General features: G+C 39.3%; 1 protein-coding gene and 1 long non-coding RNA gene across 2 annotated transcripts in view; one reads left to right on the top strand and one right to left on the bottom strand.

Moving 5' to 3' along the window:
* The first annotated feature begins 1837 nt into the window (after window positions 1-1837).
* LOC144367202 (uncharacterized) overlaps window positions 1838-22836 on the top strand; it is a 48474-nt gene continuing 27475 nt past the window's right edge. Inside the window, exon 1 of the long non-coding RNA XR_013426506.1 lies at window positions 1838-2057. This is a non-coding gene — a long non-coding RNA (uncharacterized LOC144367202). The remainder of the gene's footprint in view (window positions 2058-22836) is intronic.
* On the bottom strand, window positions 11458-16074 carry LOC101965159 (apolipoprotein R). Its single transcript, XM_013360386.4, has 4 exons — window positions 15836-16074; window positions 13493-13663; window positions 12364-12539; window positions 11458-11750 (listed from the first exon to the last, which is right to left on the bottom strand). Exons 1-4 carry the CDS (start codon window positions 15918-15920, stop codon window positions 11595-11597), a joined length of 588 nt encoding a protein of 195 aa, XP_013215840.1. The 5' UTR covers window positions 15921-16074; the 3' UTR covers window positions 11458-11594.

The raw sequence follows: 22836 nt of genomic DNA, 5'->3' as shown, positions 1-22836 counted from the left end.
ACAAGAAATCCGTGCCTGTACTAGTGGAGCTTATATTCTGCTGGTGCAGGCTGAGGTTGGAGACACATAGAAGTATAGAGAAATAAATACATATAAATCATAAAAGCTACAGAGGGAAAATCAAGGTGTTATAGGAAAATAATGGGAGGGTTTACTTTGCACTTTTCTTATAGAGGCATTCATTATGCCTTTTTGCCAATGATTTAATTTTTAAAAATACTGCATTAACCAGGTGCGGTGGTGCACACCTGTAATCCCAGTGGCTCCAGAGGCTGAGGCAGGAGGATTGTGAGTACAAAGCCAGTTCAGTGAAAGCAAGGTGCTAAGCAACTTAGTGAGACCCTGTCTCTAAAATATAAAATAGGGCTGGGGATGTGACTCAGTGGTGGAGTGCCCCTGAGTTCAATCCCCAGTACCACCCCCCCCCAAAAAAAATACTGCATTAAAATATTATCTTCATTACTGAAATTTGGATTCCCCCTTTAAGTTTTATGCCCCAGGTGAGTGTCTTACTTGCTGTACTCTGATTTCAGTGTGTTATAAGAACAGATGCGGAATGAACTCTCTGGGTTTCCCAGAGTTGCAGTCTGCCTATGTATGAAGAGAAGAGTCTGTGAGCCTTCTAACTGGTTCCTCCCCTCCAGTTCTCAGTGGATAAACGAATGTGCTTTATGTTATTCTCTGACCTTTTGGTAAATATTCTGATGGTTTTTCAGAAAGTTCTGTTAGGTTTTAAAGAAGTGGTGGTTTAAGTGGTACTCACTCGTTTGGTGAGATGGGGAGGATGAAAACACTTCTGTATATAAAATCCATGTGTTCTGTGGGAGAGGATAAAGATGATGTAGAGAACACACTTTTGCTGGCAAGTGGACCCTAACTGTTGTAGCCTACACAGTGGGCAGCAGTGAGGAACTATTCCAGAGTTAATTTGCTTCATTTTGTGTGATTATTTGGTGGACAGATATGGAGAACAGTGAAGGTGGTTTTTAAAGGGGATCTTTGTGTTTTACATTCCACATATAAGTAAGATCACACAATATTTGTTTCTCTGTGTCTGGCTTATTTCACTGAATGTAATATTCTCTAGGTTCACCTGTGCTGTTGAAAATGGCTGGGTCTATTTTTCAATACTGAATAGTATACCATTGTCTGTGCAGCATGAATTCTTTATCCGTCCATTCCTTGATAAATAAGCTGAGTATTATGAATAATATTGCGCTAAATGTGGGAATGAAGACATCTCTACAAGGTTCAGATTGCATTTCCTTTGGGTGTATATTTCAGTGTAGAGATTGACTGGTCAAATGGTAGTTCTAATTTTTTTTTCTAATTTCTTGAGAAATCATCATACTGTTTTCATGTGCCAATTTCCATTGCCACCAACAGAGTATATGGGGTCCCTTTTCTTCATACTCTTGCCTTTTTGATGACATTCATCCTAACAGGGATAAGGTGGGTTTTGGATTTACACTTTCCTGATTAGTGATGCTGTTTCCATTTGTCTCTCTTATTTGGAGAAATGTCTATTCAATTCTGTTATTCTTCTTTTAATTGGATTTTTAAAAAATTTTCACTGTTGAGTTACAAGCATTCCTTACATAATTCAAGTGTAAGCCCTTTATCAGAAATGTGGTTTGCAAATCTCTTCCCCCAGATGAAGGCTGCTTTTTTTCTTCTGTGGATTATTTCTGTGCAGAAACCTTTTAGTTTGATTTAGTCACACTTTGTTATTTTTGTTTTTGTTGCCTGAATCTTTGATGTGATATCCAAAAGTTCATTGCCAAGGCCAACCTCAAGGAGCTTTTCCCTGTTTTCCTTTAGGAGTTTTAAATAGAAACACAACAGACCAGAAGTTACCAGGGGTGGGAGAGGGAGGTATTGGGGAGAAGTAGGTCAAAGGGCACAAATTTGCAGTTAGGTCAGATAATAAGTCTAGAGATTTAATGTATAGTATGAAGACTATAGTTAATATCTTGTTGTATACTGAACATTTGCTAAGAGAGTAGATTTAAGTGCCCTCACTGCTCACAGAGAAAAGTAACTATGGAAGAAGAGGGGTAAGTAGATCTGTTTGACTACAGTAATTATTTCACTATGTGTATGTGCAGCAAAACATAATAGGATACCTCTTCAACATGTACAATAAATGCAAGTTTTTAACAAAAGGAAACTTGATGTAAATTCTGAGCCATGGGAGGAGAAGTTATGCAAGTGACAAGGTGGCCCTGGAGGTAGAATGACCTATGCCTAGGCTGGGGTTGTGGCTCAGTGGTAGAGGGCTTACCTAGCAAGCATGAGACACTGGGTTCAATCCTCAGCACCACATAAAAATAAATAAAAATAAAGCCCATCAAAGCTACATACACACACACACACACACACACACACACACATATATATATATATATATACACATATATATATGTATATATACATATATGAGTGTGTGTATAAATATATATATATGTGTGTGTGTGTATATATATAAATACATACACACATACACACACACACACACAATGACCTATGCCTGGAAAAGCTTGAAGTTTAGTTTAAGTTAGAAGAGTACCATTTTGAAAAGTGTACTTACAGGGTAAAATCAAATATTCACTTTGGCCTAATACCTTAAGGCCAAATATTAAAGTATATTTATGCAAAGAGGTGCCCAAAGCTTGCTATTAGTATCAAGAAATGAACTTGGAAAAAATAGAAATTTTACTCTAAGCAGTTTAATAATTAGTGCAAGTATATTATGAAAATTCAGTATCCCATTTGTAGTATTTAGAATTCTCCTGTAGGTACAGGAATTACTAAACTCGGGGTCGCCTGATTACTCAGATGGTTACTCTGCTGCTTATTCTTGACACAGATCTAGCTTTTAATCAATCAAGGGTAGAGGAAGAATAAGGTAGTTGGGGAATATTTTGTTTGTTCTTTACAATTTCTTCTTTCCTTCATATATCTGATAATAATTTATTGTATTCATAATGATGACAATTTATCATGAATGCTATATATAATTTGGAAGTTTTTCTTCTTTGTCAAATTGTAAGGTGAGAATATTGACATTCTGCTGCTCATTCTGCTTTGGTGAGTTCCTATGGAACCTTTTCTTAAAAGTATAGTGGCCTAAATAAAATAATATAATATAATATGACTCAACACAGATATTAAAGTTCATTACCTTTAATACAATGTGTGCCAGTTTATTAGACAATTATAGAAAAGTTATAACTTTGATACAGTCTAACCCATTATTCTGTGTTGTATAATTATTTAATTTTATTAGATGCTTGTTGGCTGAAAATTTTTGTTTTCTCTAATGTTATCTGAATAATGCATTCTTAATACTTTACATTAACTGTCCAACTATTTTCCTATTTATTCAAATATTTAAAAGATTTTTTCATTGTACATTCAATCAATGTCTTTAATAGTCATTAATCACAATAGTACATATATAGGATATATTATAACAATACACGTATAATATTTTTTTCTTCAACTGAATGATAGAATCCTCATATAATGCAGATAAAGAGACTTTCCACCCTGAGATACATCTAGAATACCTATTTATATTTTAAAAATCCATGTTCACTAATGACTATGGATCTAAATGACATTCTTTTTGCACATTACCGACATTGCTAGTCTGAGTTGTGGTAATCAGGAGGTAAGAGATTGCTTTGCAGAAAGTTTGGAGCTATTTGACTTTCAAATGATAAAGCTGAATAGTAAACTGAGGTCAAATACTGTAGCTACCAGGGCATCTCTTGAGTCTGTTTCCCTAAACTGGTATTATAAGCTTGAGGGGACTTGCCTTATTATGAAAGCTAGTGTGGTACTTTTCCTGGGACACTTCAGCAGACCTGGTGCGTGCATTCCTAGCCTGGCTACATGGTCATAATTGGTGGTGAAATCAAGGCTATCAGTCATGGCACACCAGAAACCCAATAGGCCTTGCTCAGTTTGCAGTTCACCATAATGCTTTGATTTCCTTGTATAAATTCTGGGGAAGCAGTTAGATTCAAGATTACCAAAATTCTCGGGGGCTGGAGATGTGGCTCAAGCGGTAGAGCGCTCACCTGGCATGCACGGGGCACTGGGTTCAATCCTCAGCACCACATAAAATAAAATAAAGATGTTGTGTCCACCGAAAACTGAAAAATAAAAATTAAAAAATATTCTCTCTCTCTCTCTCTCTCTCTCTCTCTCTCTCTCTCTCTCTCTGTCTCTCTCTCTCTGTCTCTCTCTCCCCCCCCCCCTAAAAAAAAAGATTACAAAATTCTCTTCACTTTGGTAGTGATAGGAGAAAACAGGGGGAACATGAGGTTAAAGGAAGTATTCTATTTTTTAATTAGAATTTTTTTCACATCTTAATTTTGGTGCATTATAGTTGTACCTAATGGTGGGATTTGTTGTTACATGTTTGTAAATACACACAATATAATAATATAATTTGGCAATGCCATTTTCCAGTATTTCCCCCTTCCTTCTCCTCCTCCCTTCACCTGGTCCCTTTCCTCTATTCTACTGCTCTCTTAAGAGAATAATTCTATAAAACAGGCCCACTGTGCTGACCTCACACACTTTCTCTTTTAAAATAGCAATTTATCTGCAGCCCTGCCTGGCTTAAGTGGACAGAGCATATTCCATTCCTCAGCAAACTACCTATGATCTGCAGGACAAATACAGTTTCCAAAATGCTAATAAGGAGACTACAAGTTATCCTGCAGGAGGGGAACTTCTGTTATATAGCCTAGATCCTGGAACTCAGGGAGATAAGGATAAGTCCCCCAACCATGAAATCTATAAGTACAGGTTCCAATTAGAACTGGTCAGCATGGGCCAAAGTGATCTAGAGTTGTCATGGCAGAGGGGACTTGAAAGTCTGATGTCATCCTACTGTCAGTTAAAAGTCAAGAGATGGAACTTGGAAGGACTCTGGAAACTTCCCTGGGACCCCAATAAAACTAGAGTGCAAGAGAGGCATGCTGTCCCTCTCTCTTTGAAAGGACCCACTCTCTCCGTTGAGAGTGTCCCTTTTCTCTCTTTCCTTCAAATATAATAAACTCATACCCATGACTCTGAGTGACATGTCTGAAATCTTTCTGAATTGATCAGGAGTTTTTTTTTTTTTTTGGGGGGGGGATGCTTCATGCTGCCCCAGTTTCCCAGAAGGCCCCAGTGCTGGAACAGTTGAAATAAGAAAAGATAACATTAGCCAAGACCTCAGGCTACACATGCCTGGGAATAGTGTTCACCATTCTGTGCTTGGGAGCTGGAAGTTAGGTTTCATGTGCATGAACACATTTTTTTTTCCATCTTCCATGTGAAGTCAGATATTATAATTCCATCTCTCCCAGTCATCCCAAGAACCCATACTACTCATAAAAGGTAAAAATTGTACAATAAGCCTTGCAATTATTTTGGATGACTCTCCAATGCAAATTCTGCAGCCCTTGGGGGTAGACAAGAAGGAGAATTGGGAGGCTAAACAAAGCACGGCCTGCATAAGACAGAAAATACCTCCAGCAGAACAGCAGCTAATTAGCCCTCAAGGGTTGCTTCCTTCTAGAGAGGCTAGGCTTGGTCCTCTCTTGGTACCATATTTTCCAAGGGCAGTGAAGAGACAGTGGCCATAAACTAGATCTACCAAATGGCAGCCCGAAAGAAGCAGAGGTTTTAGATATCTAAGCTCTCACTCTGGGGCAAAGATCAGTCAGGTCAGTGATAGAATTTTAGGTCCCAGGAGGCAGCAGCTAAGGCAGGGATCATTATTAGATGTCACACAGGGATTTGGATGACAATAAATAGCAGTCTGCCCAGGGACTCAGGAAGAACTAAATTATGCTTGCCAAATACAACCCCCTTCCCTGCCACCACTCTATATTCATCCCTGCCCCTTGTCATGGCTTCCTAACTACCAGGGCCAAGGTCAGGAAATTTCCCCAGCCATGGCCTGATTTCAGTCCCTTGAGTCCCACACCTCCAGTGACATTCTCCTCCTCACTGGGCTCTGATGTTCTCTCTACTGCAATGGCCTCCCTAGACTTTGTCCCTACCCAGGTCTGTTCCTGGGTAAAGTGTGTAAAATTCTGATACCTGATTCTCTGACCACAAACTTTTGTCTTTCAAGTTGTTTCATTCTTAATAATCTCTTGCCATTGAACACTTTTTCTTCAATACCATTATCTTTCAGCCACATTTTTTTTTTCATTTCTTTCCTCTCTAGCTGAGTCCATGGTGCACCGTTTCAACCTTTTGGATAGATATCCTAAACTTCCCTGACCTTTTATCCATTCATTAGTCATCTAACAAAATCTCAAGCCTTAAATTAATCAGGAATCTATCATTCCATGCCAACAGAGTTGTGGGAAAAAGAAAACATAAAATTAAGCAGAGTAGTATGTTTATGGCTACTAATTCCACCTGGACCCTCACCTTTCTTGAAATGCAGACTTCTCCACTTCTCTCTCTTTGGGAAGGTGACCTCCCCTCCTGCCTCTGTGAGAACATAAATGCCAACATAAAAGACACCTGATAGAGAACCAAAGAGTATCAACCCCCACTTTTTCCTTTTCTTCCCCGTAAGTCAGAGATGCCAATCCTTCTATCTGAACTCATTTTCTCCCAACTGAGCCCTGAATCTCTTCACCTATGGCTTCATCAGGAACATCTTTCACTATTTTTCTCACCCCAGTCTCCTCTCCTCATCCTCCCTCTGTCTTCTGTAGCCCATTTGTCCATTAACCTGAGGCCTTTTCTCTGTCCTTTCTTTAGCAGCCAAATATAATTTTTGTTATTCTTTAAAATTATTTTGTAGTCATCTTTTCTATTATTGTTATAAAGATAAAAATAAAATATAATAATATTACCTATTATCTATGTTGTATATCAAAACATGCTTAGTTTGCAAATAACATATAAGAACATCAAGTTCCAAATTAATACTTTCCCTTCCTAAGAATTTCCCAAAAAATTCTCACACAAATGGGATCATATGATACATGCTGTTCTGCCACAAACTTTTTTCACCTTGTGCATTTTAGATATCTTTCTATACCAATACATGCAAACATGAATCATCCTTTTTGATTGTTGTTTTTCATTTTAGTGACTTTCTTTGCTCCCTTTTGTTTATGCATGACAGTAGAGTGTATTTTGACATTTTATACATACACAGAGTACAACTTAACTCTAACTAGGATTTTAGTGGCCTTTTAATGCTCACTGCTATATCTTTGGTACCTGACACATAGCAGGTACTCTATGAACATTTAGCAAGTAAATGAATGAATGAATCCCAGTCTAAGCACATCATATTTAAACCAATGATTGGTTTAAATCAATAGAGATTAAATTTGATCACTAAATCTCTATTGATTAACATGTGATTGTCTTCAGCTTGTTGTTATTATAGATAAGCTTAGTTTGAATGGCTCTAGGTAAGGCTGTGCCCTCCCAACTGCATCTCTTGGTCCTTATATCCTACTGACTCAGTCACCTCTGTTCCTACATCTATGTTTGGAATAATAGGCTCTGTTTTCTGTGCTAATCAGCCAAGAAACTGCCCTTGATTGACATTCACAAGAAACCTAAAAGATGAAGATACACAGTTGCATAGCTTTTGCTGGAAATTCTGTAGTCCCACTGTGGTAGTCAGTGTGGTTTCCCAATGATTCTGATTCTTCTCGGTTTTAGGCACATAGTGGGACTGTTCTTCTACCTTTCCTTTAAAGTTCTCTTAAAGCATTTTGCTTTTGCTAGTAAAGTGTGGATGGCATTTACAAGGGTCATATAGCAAGGGTCTTATAGAACTGACACAGGAACGTCATATGTCTTCCCCCTGAAGCGGAGTTTTCCTCTGTGTGGGTTCCGGAGCAGAGTCCACCTCTATGCCCTCCCAGTCCAAGATGGGCATGTGATGTTAATGAGAAATAAGCCTTTATTTTTAAAATCCCAGAGATTTGCAAATTCTCTGCTGTGATAGTAAAATTGATGTTACTGTTCGGAGGTGAGGTGTCCTCAAAAGCTCATGTGTGAGACAATGAAAGAAATTTCAGAGAAGAAATGATTGGTTGTGACAGCTTTAACACAATCAGTGAATTAATCACCTGATGGGATTAACTGAGTGGTAACTGAAGGCAGGTGGGATGTGGCTGGAGGAGGTAGAGAATTGGGGTGTGACTTTGGGGTATCTATTTGTGTCTGGCAAGTGGAGTCTCTTTGTCTCTCTTCTTTCTGATCATCATGTGAGCTGTTTCCCTCCACTACATTCTTCCACCATGATGTTCTGCCTCACCTGGAGCCCCGAGGAATGGAGCCTGTTGTCTGTGGATTGGGACCTCTGAAACTGTGAGCCCTCTAATAAACTTTTCTTCCTCTATAAATGTGCTGCTTGGGTCTTTTAGTCACAGGAGCAATTAAGCTGACTAAAACATATAGCTCATTCCAACTAGTACAAGGAAGGACTGCTTTGCATACTGTGTAGCTACCCATGGGGTCTTGTGGGCTTCCTCATTGATCTCCCCACTTAGGGTTCATATTGAGGACTCAGTGACCCTTCCAGAGGTCGATGCTCCAGATATACACTCTGTATAAGTGTTGTCCCTGTTAGGTCCCTAGACATGGTAACTCCATTTTGGTTCTGGAACTCAGAACCAAAACTTATAAACTGCCAAGAAAAAGAAACTTAAGACCCATAAACGCCCTCCTCCCTCCCCTGCAAGTTCGCTGTTACCCAGTCATCTGCACCCAAGGTCAATTCTAGTCTGCTGCGCCCAAGATGTTCCTTGTTAAAAAAGACATAAGGGCTGGGGTTGTGGCTCAGTGGTAGAGCGCTTGCCTTGCACGTGTGAGGCCCTGGGTTCACTCCTCAGCACCACATACAAATAAATAAATAAAATAAAGGTTTAAAAAAGTTATCCTTTAAAAAGAAAGATATAAAACCTCTATTCAAGTGACTCTGCCTGCTGAACCTGGCAGAAGAGCAGCCGGACAGACACTCTCTATCTTCTTTGCTTGAACTCAGAGATGTGTCTCTCATGGATATTTGTGCCTGCTACCTTAACAATCCCCATCCTCTCTGATCAACTTTTCCTGATAAAAATTTTCTTTATCCTTTCCCACTTTCCTCCAAAAATTATTGCTTACCCTAACAAATTTGTTACATGTTTCTCCCTCAAAGAAATTGAAGGAAGACATAAATAAAAGTTAATTTGAGACATAACCCTCATTGCTGCAACTCTGAAAACACATTCTCCTAGAGTGCTGCAGGTAAATCCCTTGTGTTTCCTTGCTTCCTTGCTTGGTCTGATTCATTGCTGGAAAGATCCTCACTCTGGCTTCCAAAGCCCATCCCAGTCCTACCCCAGAGTCTCCTTGGTATCAAAGGGTCTCTGGCAACATGAGGGGAACCAGCCTCTGTCACACTTCCTTACCATTCTCATTTACGTACTGATGGAGGATCACCCACATCTGATTGCCACCTCCTGGAAAGACTGCATGGTGTGAGGACCTGCCTTTCCCTCTCCCTTCAAGGGCTTGTCATTTAAAAAAAAAAAAAAAAACGATTTTTTTTTTTTGGTCTAGTCTACCACAAAGACCACACTTACTCCCACCTCAATAAAACAATAAAAAGTGAATTATTCCATGTGACAAAGCCTCCATCAGTTCTTGGTAAGGTGAATCTATCTCACATATAATGAGTATTGCATGCCACAGCAATCCTTTCTGTGACTCAGTCTAACAAACTACGAGCAAATTAGAAGGGTGTTTTGATTGAATTCGCTGCAAAATAATCTCCAAATTTAGTACTCTGAAACAACTATTTATTCAAACAAAGATTATTCTGGCTGGGCACTGTGGTGCACACCTGTAATCCCAGTGCCTCGGGAGGCTAAGGCAGGAGAATTATGAGTTCAAAGCCAGCCTTAGCAAAATCAAGATACTGAGCAACTCAGTGAGATCCTGTTTCTAAATAAAATACAAAAGAGGGCTGAGGATGTGGCTCAGTGGTCGTGTGCCCCTGATTCAATCCTCAGTACCCCCCCAAAACAAAACAAAACAAAAAATGAAGATTCTTTTGGGCAAGATGTGGTATGGCACAGGCTCAGCTGGTCTCAGACTGGCTTACATGCTCAGGGTAAGTTTGTGAATTGCCTGGGGACTGTCTAGTCTGATGGTCTCACTCGTGCGTCTGACAGTTGGATGGCTATCAGCTGGGGCAAAGCAGGGCCATGTGACTTTCACCACCTCTAAGGATAAATCAGGTTTAGTAACTTGGGGATGAGCACCAAGTTCCATAAAGTGGATAAAGTGGTTCAAATTCAAGAAATGAAGAAAGACTCTCCTTCTAAGACTCTCTTTCTAAGGAGAGAAACTATTAAGGATATGGATACAAGGACAGGAAGCATCTGTGGCCATATTTTACCATTGGTTTCCAATGGAAGAAGATAACTAAGCCCAAAATAAGCAGAAAAAATTAAATAGATCAAAGAAAAAAAAACAATGAAGCCGCTAAGATAAAAACAACAGAGCAAATCAAACTAAAAGCTCATTTTTTTTTTTTGAGAAGATCAACAAGATTGACAAACTGATAGCCAGACTGACCAGGAAGAGAAAATAGAGAGAAGACGTGAATTAGCAATATAAGGAAAGCGACAAGTAATTTCACAGCAGATTCTCCAGATATTAAAAAGAATGGTAAAAATATGAAAATGGTAAAAATCAGTGAGGCAAAAATACTCTCTAGCTTTATGAGTATAGAGAGAAAAACACTCTTCAGCACAGAGAAGTAAACTGATACTGCGGCTCCTTCTGGGGATATAAATCCAAAGAAGGCCTCACGTAGTTTTGTAAAGAGACACATATAAAGACATTCATCACAGAGTCATTTGTGGAAAAGGGGAGCTGGAGGCCACCTAGATGGTGATCACTAGGGGAATGAGTAAACAAAACTTGGGAAACACATATTTTGGCCTTTTATGTGGCACTTGGGAGTCAGAAACGTAATGAGGGATGTGCATATTTAAGGACATTTACCAAATACATTGGAGGGGGTGGGAGGGCAGAGAGAGGGAGATGGGGACAATAATCAAGAGATAAAGGAAGAAGAGGGAGAGAGGTATTCATAAACTAAGGAATGGGATTTACTAACTCTGCACCTGGTGTCTGGAAAGAGAGGATCACAGGAACATTGTCAGGGAATGCGTTGCCCTTCACAACCACAGGGATTTATTAAAATGGAAAAGAAACTCAACTAACTTTAGGAAGTGGACTTGTGCAGGGCACACATATTATGTGACATTGACATCCAAATGACAGTGAGGACAAACTAAACTTTATAGGTGGTTATTTAATTTAGCTGGCCTGCCACATCCAGTAGTGTAAAAACTCAAGCAGAGTGATAGTGATATAAATTATCAATAATTCCACATTCCAGGGTCACTGTACATCAGCAAGTTTTACCCACATTATTTATTGCAATAAGTGACGAAGCTTAAGTAGAGTTGATAAGCTGAGGTTTTCTTTCGAGCACTGTACAGAAAAGCAAATCCTGTATCAGGAAAAGAGGTATAATGTATCATTTAAATGATTTTCTCCTTTTCTCTCTCTCGCTCCAGTTTTTCAATCTCCAGGGACAGTTTATGTAACTCCAGGGCCACTCTGGAGTCCCTGGGGTTTGGGAGACACTCTAAGAGGTTTTTGCCTGCCAGCACTATGTCACGATCTTCAGGGGCTTCCTGAAAAAGAAAACCAGAACAGTGAATTTGCAAAATTTCCCCTTCTTTGGAAAGGCCTGTGCTTCTTTTAGGATGATAGGGGGTAGGCTGCAAGGTGAGTGCCAAGATGAGTGTGTAGGAAACTCCAGGAAAAATACTTTGGAACCTAGTAAATATTTCTCGGAGAGCTCAGTCCTTAGGTAATCATTACCATCAACTCAAGCAGAGAGGGAGTTGGAGCTCATGGTAATTCCAAAAATGTCTGAAAGCACACTTGGCATGCTAGTTCCGCTGACCAAACAGAAATGGAGCAAAAGCATGGCAGATGTTAGACAAAAATGCTTCCTGGGGTCAAGGAAGAATATTATTAACCAAGGTCCTTGGTTATTACTACTCTCCTGTCCACCTGGGCTGGCCTGCTGAAAAACAAGTGCAATCAACTTGCTACCAATACAGACGCATCACCATGCTTCAAAGTGGACAGATTCTGTCCTATAAACACCACATATGCTAACCCAGACAACTGAGACCATCCCTTAGGACACATTACTCCTCCTATTTTATAAACCATCTCACTTGGAATTTGTTATAAGGTGTCATATGACATAAAGTTCATTGAAGGAGTATCATTCACCCTTTCACACTTAGGCACAGCCGGGCTCCAAGATCTGTTTTCTGAGCAAGAGATAAATGGGGAGCCAATCATCTTGTAGCCAGGGTCACACTGGATGGTGACAGCTTCAGGGCTGATATACTGATCCTTCTCCACAGATAGCTTTCCACTGGGTATCTTCGGTTTTAGGCACAGAGCTGCAATCAAAACACATTAACTTAGCACCTCGTTTCTCTTAGAGAATACACGTTTGGACACTGAAAATCAATTAAAGGAGTCTTCCAACTCTGTTGCCATGGCCACCACCACCAGCTCTGCCAAGATTGTTACTAGCTAGCATTTACTGAGCACTTGCTACATGTCAACTATGTGCCAAGCACTTCAGGTGCATCTTTCATGTAACCTCCAGCCACCCTGTGAGAGAGAGAGACTATGAGGGTGCCCGTTACAGAGAGAACGGAGGTATGGAGAAGCTAATTGCCTTGTCCCAAGTCATACAGAGCACTTGTAAGTAGCACAGCCTGAGTGAACCCAGGAGACCTAATTCCAGGTTTTGGACTCTCTGTGCTGCAGGACTTCTCTTCTTGCCTTGGTTCTCTCCTGTATATAATGAAAGCAGTGACAGCAACTTAGGTCGTGGAGTTGTTGAGAGTGAAATGATGGGACCAGGTATGGTGGTGCTCGCCTGTAATCCTAGCGGATTGGGAGGATGAGGCAGGAGGATCATGAGTTCAAAGGTAAAGTATTGCCTCAGCAATTTAGGAGGCACTTAGGAACTCAGAGAGACCCTGTCTTTAAATAAAATATTAAAGAGGGCTGGGGATGTGGCTCAGTGGTTAAGCACCCCTTGGTTCAATCCTCAGTACCCAAAAAAAAAAAAAATAGTGAAATGATGGAAATAACTTTATGGACATTTTGTTTATTCTTCCAAAATAGCCTGGTGACCCCGATAGGGAGGCCACTGTCTCCTGAAAGGTTCTGAACTGACTAAGAACACAAGAGTGCTATTTCCTGGATGTTTGAAATAGAACCATGACCAAGTGTGAACTCACAATGACTCTGGCCGGCAGGACCTGTTCTCTCTGAGTCACTTCTGAACCACTCTGCAGGCTCTACCTGCTTCACAGTGCTCTGCTGGGAGTTTGATTACCTTTACATCGAGGAGCTGGAGGCGACCATCCTGAAAACCGGCAGGAGATTTCAGCTGCTCCTAGGAGAGCATATCCTTCCTTGCATTCATACTGCACCACGGTGCTGAGCGATAGGACCCCACTGGTATACCTATAGTGCCCGTGAGCAATCCTAGGAGGGGGACTGCAGCCTTGAGTGGGAGACCGAGGGAGAGAGAGGGAGAGACAAAATTTTCTGACTCATTACTAAGGTACCGTTAGCCAGCTTTTCCCTTCAGTAATACCTAAGATAATTAATTTGCTGGGCGTGGTGATGCTCCCCTGTAATCCCAGCGACTCCTGGAGGCTGAGGCAGGAGGATCACAAGTTCAAAGCCAGCCTCAGCAACTTAGTGAGACTGTCTCTAAATAAATTATAAAAAAAGGACTGGGAGCCGCGCGCAGCGGCACACACCTGTAATCCCAGCGGCTGGGGAGGCTGAGACAGTAGGATCACGAGTTCAAAGCCAGCCTCAGCAAAAGCAAGGCACTAAGCAACTCAGTGAGACTCTGTCTCTAAATAAAGTACAGACTGGGGCTGGGGCTGGGACTCACTGGTTAAGCGCCCTGGGGTTCAATAATACCCGGTACCAAAAAAAAAAAAAAAAAAAAAAAAAAAGGTGTCCAAGTGTGAATTTAGGCCAACAGTTTCAGAGGTTCCCCTCATCAGGTGGACTTATTGCTTTTAGGTCTATAGCGAGGCAGCACATCCGGGAGGAAGTACCGTGGGGTGGCAGAGCAAAACCTCTCAACTCAACGCCAGGGAAGTGTAAGAAGGCGAGGCAGAGGCCAAGGCAGAGGCCAAGGCGGAGGCGGAGGCTGGGGCCCCACAGCCCCTTTCAGGGCACACCCCGGGACTGCAAGACCTCCTGCCAGGCCCCGCCTCTTGAACATCCACTGCCTCTCAATAGCACCACCTAGAGGACACAGCCGTTAACGCAGGGACCTGTTGGATAGTCAAGATCCAAGCTAGAGTCTAAGGGGATTTGTTGGTAGACTTTCACCCCTCCTAATTAATTTCTTTGCTTATGAAATAACGTAGCATAATTGAAAATGGAGATGTCACTTCTTATGTCGTGAAGCGGCTGAGAATTATGGATAGTGGGCATGTATGTGTGTATTTGGGGGGAGGGGGAAATTGCTTTCCCAGTATAGAGCTCTTCTATTTTCAATAATTTTAAAATATTTAACAAAATGTGTGTGTGAACACAAGGCCATGCAAGGCGATGTTTTAAGCATCTAACAAATACCAGTTCATGTAATTTCCCCCAAACAACCCCATTAAGTAACCATTATTATTATCCCATCTCACAAACAAGAAAACAAGCACAGAGAGGTGAAGCAGCTTTCCCGAGGTCACACAGGGAGAAGCAGTGTAGTTTGCCCCCACACGGGGTCCATGCCCTTCACAACATGACTCTGCTAAGAGTCTGTGCTAGTTGTGGACAATGAAGGACCTTTAGATATAAAGCAACAGAGGCATCTTTTTCAAGAAACATTTGCAATTAGACATTGGTCTTTATTAACACTTGTAAGGGCTACAAACCCAGAATCCCCAAGCACCTTCCCATCCATCAACTCCAAGAATATTCCGTGTTTCTGCATTTTTTTTTAAAGAAGAGAATCACAGGGAAAAAATTACTTTCAACACTTTAATAATAAAAATGACTCACTAAACTGCAACAATAAAACCTTATGTTTATATAATGTCTTATGATATACAGAGAACTTTTATACATGTACCTTATAAATTCAGATTCCAGTTAATTTCCTTAGAATTTGTGACAACAATAATTATTTCACTTTTGCTTTACAGATGGCAAAAACTAAAAACCAATTAGAAACCATGTGTAAAGCAAGGGATAATTAACTCATTTTTAAAACAAAGGAATTTGAAGCCCTTTTGTATTTATATTTATATGGAACAAAATGAAGTTCTTGCAGTTTATTCTTACCTGTTTATTAGGCTATATTCCCAGGAAAGTATACAAACTAAGTTTTATTCTTTGTTTTTTTTTTTCTGTTGTAATGGGAATAACACGTACCCTAAAGTATCAGAAGCTTTGAAAAAATATTTTGTAGTTAAACCTTTCCATTATTAAGATGGAAATTAGTAAATTATTTATTATACCATTAATAGTTAATTTATTGTTAAAGTATTGGCATCAATATAATTATTTGTTTTATCTCTCATACATTGATGTCAGTGACTACAATTTGACTGGGTCTTTAGTTTTCCAATACGGAATGAAGAGGCTACCACATTTGCATTGATTGTTCTTGTCCCTCATGCTTTCCTGGGACCCCAGCAATCATCTCACTCACCATGTAGGCTGGACAGGCAAAGGAGCAAGGTCAGAGCCCCCAGGAAACACGGAGACAGGGAACAGCTCCCTGGCAAGAGCCTCATGGTCTGTGTTCCTTCCAACCAACAGAAGCTCAAAAGAGGTTGCAGATTCTGCCTGAAGTATCTGGAGGAAAGAGCAAATTTGCAGTAGCACCTGCCAAGTTGGAGGCGAGCTGTACAACAGTCAGCAGCAGCTAACCCGTGGGGGAAACTGGGTCAAGAGTGAGCTCTGAATTAGGAGGAAGCTTAGGGGAAGGGAGCGGAATTGGGTTTCCTCAAATCAGTGGAGTCAAAGGCCCCTGGAAACCTCAGTTCTAGCATCCAGGTTCTGATAGTGGAGCAAGGAACATGGTGGAGCTCTGAGGGTAATTTAGAATGTGACCCTCTCTTTTCACTGCAGGAGCGGGATTTCAAAGAGATATAAGGCATTTGTTTCCCGAGTGACAAATAAAGAGGGGGGCGCTTTGGTTTAAAGTGAGTGGTCTCAGCCACCCTCAAGCAGACCTGGAGGAAAATAAAGCGCAGTCTGAGGTTCCCTTAGAATCTGGACACTGCAGTGGGAGAGAAAGGCACGTCTGCAAAGGACTGCCTACTCAGGAATGGGCTGTGACTTTTACAAGGATGACATTAAAAAACAGAACCAAAGATGGTGGGAAAAAACAGAAATTTTTTCTCAGAGAAGTTCTGGAGCGTCCTGGGGAATGAGAAATATGAACAGAATTTAAAAATACAGACAGGACTAACAAAACCGCTCAGATGGTCCTGAGTGGGACATTGCTTTTTGTTACCGTGATTCACCACGTTGTCTAATGGAGCACATGTTGGTCCTATTTCCATAGATTAAAAGAGGAAACAGTGACACCTGACACCATGAAATGCATTCAGCAGCACACATGGGAACAGCTGGTATTAGCCACCATGTCATCCTTTTAACCATGGAGGGAGGAAGAGTCCCCAAGACTGTAAGAATCACCTGGTGTGGTCTCTGACAGCAAAAGCAGTGAAAGATGTTTCAGAGCATAATTGTTACCTTCCATGGGAAGTGATACTGAAAGATATGCTGATGCTTACTAAAAGAAGATGAGTTTGGAAAAATGCCTGCAAATGACCTTCTCTCCCAGTTCAGCTCTGCAAAGACAGCTACAGGAGTTCAAAATGTACTTACCAGAAATAACTGGGTAGGTCATGATGCAATATTAATTATGACATGGTTAAATTGCAGCATTCCCTGGGAGAAGGAGAACAAATAAATTTCATTGTGAATTAACTTTAGAAAGAGTACCCAAAACAATCACAGAACATTAAGTAGAAGCAAGCAAACTAAAACATTCAATAGAAGACTATTTCAAATGACTCCTTCTACCTATTAAGCACCTACTATGGTCTAAGAGCTTTCTCTAAATGATTCTGTTTAGACTTAGAATCATTCCATGATTTAAAACCTCCTTTCCAAAAAGGTTAAGTATTACTTGCCCACAAGTAATAAGTGTCTGAGCCAGACAGGATCTGAACTAGATACATTCAGATTTATACTGAAACTTATACTGTTTGTTATCCATGATTCACCATGTTGTCTAATGAAGCACACGTTGGTCTCATTTCTATAGGTTAAAAGAGGGAGCAGTGGGTTGAATCCAGAGCCTCTCAACCTCTGAGCTACTCCCCTGACCTTTTTTAGTTTTTGTTTTGAGACAGGGTCTCACTAGGTTGCTGAGGCTGGCCTTGAACTTGCCATCCTCCTGCCTCAGCCTCCTGAGTAGCTGGGATTACAGGAGGCACCACTCACTGCACCCTGTTAATACTTTCAAATAATATAAATAACGGTCAAAACAAAACAAAACAACAACAACAAAAGAAAAAATACGTGTTTAGTAGAGTCAGAAAAGATAGGAAATGTTAATATCTATAAAGCAGAAACACTGCTTCCTCCTTCCATACTATCACAAAAGGACAAATCAAGAACTACTGGATCAAGCTGGACTTGGTGGTGCAAGCCTGTAACCCAGCAGCTCAGGAGGCTGAGGCAGGAGGATCATGAGTTCAAAGCCAGCCTCAGCAATTTAGCAAGGACCTAAGCAACTCAGCTACACCCCATCACTAAATAAGATATAAAAAAGGCCTGGGCTGTAGCTCAATCCCTGGTACCAAAGAAAGAGCTACTAGATGAGTAAACATTGATGGCTGACACAATCGCTGATCCAATCCAAGCTCCTCATTTACTGATACTCAAGTTTTTTTCTGATTATCAATCTTCTTTTCCTTTCTACTGCTGAGCAGTGTTCCGTGGTTATGAATGTAGTGTAGTACTTTTATTTATTTTTTTATTATTTAGAGAATACTTTATTAGTTTCTGTAATCAAACCCACATAGATAAGATCTTACATACTTAATATAGTGTGTTACCCCTATACAAATGGAAAAAAAATTAAGTTTAACATTTCTAGACCAATATGTCTGTGAATTTCTATACAATGCCAACTTAACTTGGTAAGCTGGGGTACCTTTTCCAAAATTCAAATTATATATGTATACACACATGCACACACACAAACACACAGTATTTTAAATAAAAAAATAATTCATCTTCCCTTATCCTGTACTTCAAGATTTCCATCTTTTTTTTTGAAAAGTTTTGTACTTTATATATAATTCTTGAATGTCCTAGATTTTTCTCCTGTGTCTTTATCTCCTAAATTTCCCTTTAGTTTTATATTTAGCATTTAAGTACAGGACTCATTTTGAGTTGATTTTTATATAAGATGTGAGGTTTGGATCAATATTTATTTATTTATTTATTTATGGTCTACAGATGTCTAGTTGCTCTAGTACAATTTGCCAAAAAACTATCCTTTCTCCATTGATTTGCATCTTCACATTTGTAAAAAATTAGTTGAACATATTGTGTATGGATGTATTTTTATGTGTCTAGCACGAACTAGTCATGGAACAAATATTTACTGAGCACTTGCTATGAGCCAAGTTTTATTCTTTGTGCTTGTGATGCCAAAAACACCAAAAGCAAACAAAAATTCCCATGTTCATGGAGCTTATAGTCTAGTAAGGAATATAAATATCAACAAAAAAATGAATTAATGCATAGCATAGGTCAGGACTAGAAGTACTCAGAAGAAAGGAATGCAAAGTACTAGAAAGTAATGTGTATGTGGGCTGGACAGCATATGTTAGGTAATACAGTCCAAGAAAACCTGTCAGAACAAGGGACATTTGATAAAGGACCTGACTTGAGTAAGGGAGTGAGTCATGCAAATATTCAGGGAGAAAACTTTCTCTGAAGACAGAACATAATATCCACAAGTACGAAAGATTGATATGAACTGGGTGTGATGGTGCATGCCTGTAATTCCAGCAACTCAAGAGGCTGAGTTAAAAGGATCCCAAGTTGGAGGCCAGCCTTAGCAATTTAGCAAGGCCCTAAGCAACTCAACAAGATCTTGTCTCAAAATAAAGCATAAAAATGGCTAAGTATGTAACTCAGCACACACACACACATAAATATATATACACACACCTATTTCTATGTGTATATATATATATATATATATATATATATACACATATCTATCTATGTGTGTGTGTATATATGTATGTATATATATATATATATATATATATATATGTATGTATATATATATATGTATATATATATATATATATACATTGAATATGCTCCTGGGAAGGTCCATTATCAATACAGCTGTGTAAGTTTCTGGCTCTGCTCTCCCAAGATAACAATTATAGGGACTGGAGTTGTAGCTCAGTGGTAGAGTGCTTGCCTCGAATGTGTGAGGCACTTGGTTCGATTCCCAGCACCACATATAAATAAGCAAATAAAATAAAGGCCCATCAACAACTAAAAAAACAGATAACAATTATAAACTCTGAATATGATAAGTAAGAAAATAACAAAAATTCTCCCTGAAGGGACCAGGAGTGAATGAAAACAAATGTGTTCTAGAGGAGTGATAACTCTTGGGAGAAAGGAATCGCTTAAAGAGAGTCCCCATTTGTTATGCCTTTTAGCTTTGAGGGAAAATAGAAGCTGGCATAATGTGGGATGGCTAAAACTTTTGTAGAAAATCCATAGCCTTTCCAAACTGAAGAAACAGAAAATACTTGGGGCAGCAGCAACCACTGGAAAATGAAGGAGGAACCCAGAAGTTAAAAAGCCTAGAAAAGGGGAACCCATCCTATGTATCTAAGTCCATTGATTTAGCTCATAGTTCTGGAGACTGGTATGTCCAAGATGGAGTGGCTGCATCTGGTTAGGGCTACTTGCTTCTTCAACTCATGATGGAAGGCAGAAGGGCAAGAATGCATGTGTGGGAAAGACAAAACACAAGGAGTAACTTTGCTGTGTAAGAATGTGTTCTCCTGGTAATTAATCCAGTCCCATGAGAGTAAGGACTCACATTTACCACACAGCATTCATCCTTTCGTGAGGGTGAGTCCTCCCTGAATCAAATGTCCATCACCTCTCAACACGACTTTATTGGAACCAACTCTTAACACGAGTTTTGGTAGAGACAAACCATAGCATTATGTGTCAGCTCTGCTCCAATCTCTGGCTGATCTCTGAATTACCCATGAGCACTACAGGCTGAATCAGTCCAGCCCAAAGTAAAAGAACTGAATTGAGATTTGAGCTGCTACGCAAGAGAGAGTTTTCAGTTTGGGTACAACTAAGTCAATTGTTTGTTTAAACAAAAAAAGTGAAACAAGAAAAGCGGTTTACCTTGGGAGTAATATAATAGAATCCATTTACAATGTCCAAGATACAATAAAAAATAACTAGACATGTGAAGAAGCTAGAAAAATGGAATCATTCTTAAGAGAAAGAAAATCAATGAGATTTTTCTTAAGAGGATCCAAATGTTGAAATTAGCATAAAAGGTTTTTTTTCCCCTTTTTTTTAAAAAAAAATTTGTTATCTTGTATTTGAGAGTGGAATGCATTTCAATTCATTGTGCACAAATGGAGAACAATTTTTCAATTCTCTGGTTGTACATGATGTAGAGTATCATCATATGTGCAGTCATACATGTACCTAGGGTAATGATGTCCATCTCATTCCACTGTATTTCCTACCCCCACCTCCACTTCCCTCTCCTGCTTTGTTTAAAGTTTCTCCATTCTTCCCACACCCTCCCACCCCTATTATGGATCAGCATCCACTTATTAGTGAGAACATTCAGCCTTTGGTTGTTTGGGATTGGCTTTCTTTGCTTAGCATGATATTCCTCAACTCCATCCACTTATCTGCAAATGCCATAATTTTATTCTCTTTTAATGCTGAACATTGATGTGGCTACATCACCATAGTATGCTGATTTTTAAGTCCTTTGGGTATAGACTGAGGAGTGGGATAGCTGGTTCAAATGGTGGTTCCATTCCAGGTTTTCTAAGGAATCTCCATACTGCTTTCCAGAGTTGTTGCACCAATTTGCAGTCCCACCAGCAATGTATGAGTGTGCCTTTTCCCCCACATCCTCACCAACACTTATTGTTGCTTGTATTCTTAATAACTGGGGTGAGAAGAAATCTTAGAGTAGTTTTGATTTGCATTTCTCTAAATTACTAGAAAAGTTGAACATTTTTTATATATTTGTTGATTGATTGTATACCTTCTTCTGAGAAGTGTCTGTTCAGTTCCTTAGCCCATTTATTGATTGGGTTATTTATTTTTTTTAGTGTTTTATATATCCTGGAAATTATTGCTCTATCTGATGTATGTATAGTAAAGATGTTCTCCCAATCTGAGGGCTCTCTCTTCACATTATTGATTGTTTCCTTTGCTGAGAAGAAGCTTTTTAGTTTGAATCTATCCCATTTATTAATTCTTGATTTTAATATCTTGCACTTTAGGAGTCTGGTTAAGGAAGTCAGGACCTAATCCAACATGATGAAGATTTGGGCCTACTTTTTCCTCTATAAAGTGCAGGGTCTCTGGTCTAATCCCTAGATCCTTGATCCACTTTGAGTTGAATTTTCTGTATAGTGAGAGATAGTGGTTTAATTTCATTTTGCTTCATATGGAATTCCAATTTTCCCAGCACCATTTTTTGAAGAGGCTACCTTTTTGCCAATGTGTTTTCAGCACCATTGTCTAGTACAAGACAACTGTATTTATATGGGTTTGTCTCTGTGTCTTCTATTCTGTACCATTGTTCTACATGTCTATTTTGGTACCAATACCATGCTATTTTTATTACTATAGCTCTGTAGCTTAGCTTAAGGTCTGACATTGTGACCATATTACCAAAAGTGTTATACAGATTTAATGCAATTCCAATTAAAATCTTAACAACATTTCTTATAGAAATAGAAAAAGCAATCATAAAATTCATTTGTAAAAATAAGAGACCCAGAATAGCCAAAGCAATCCTTAGCAAGAGTGAAGCAGGAAGCATCACAATACCAGAGAAGGGTTTTTAAACAGCTGTTATAGATATGCTTAGTGATGGAAAGGTATATATGATTGATAATGAATAGAAAGATAAAAATCATGGCAAACAGATTTAAAAAAGCATTAAAAGAAAATTCTGAATCTAAAAAGTGCAATCTTTAAAATAAAAATATCACTAGAACAACTTAGCAGTAGAATGGGAATGTTAGGAAAGTCAATGAACTTAAGGATAAATCAATAGAAACAATCCAATCTGAGAAAGAGAGAGAAAATATTTTTTAAGAAAGAGTCTCAGTCTTACTGAACAATGTCAAAAAAGGTCATACATGCAACTGGAGTCCCATAATGAGAGGGAAGATTGAATAAAATAGAAACATTATTTGAAAAAAATCATGATCCAAAATTTCTCAAACTTTGGAAAAAAATATATTTACAAATTCTAGTTGTTCAATGATACTCAAGTAGAATAAATGTGAAGGATATCATGTCTGAGAACATCATAGTTGAACGGCTGAAAATTATAGAAAATTTTGAAAGCATCCAGAACAAAACAGT

This window comes from Ictidomys tridecemlineatus, chromosome 10 (genome assembly GCF_052094955.1).
Source record: "Ictidomys tridecemlineatus isolate mIctTri1 chromosome 10, mIctTri1.hap1, whole genome shotgun sequence".
In the NCBI taxonomy this organism is placed as follows: domain Eukaryota; kingdom Metazoa; phylum Chordata; class Mammalia; order Rodentia; family Sciuridae; genus Ictidomys; species Ictidomys tridecemlineatus.
This window is presented reverse-complemented; position numbering and strand designations above follow the sequence as displayed.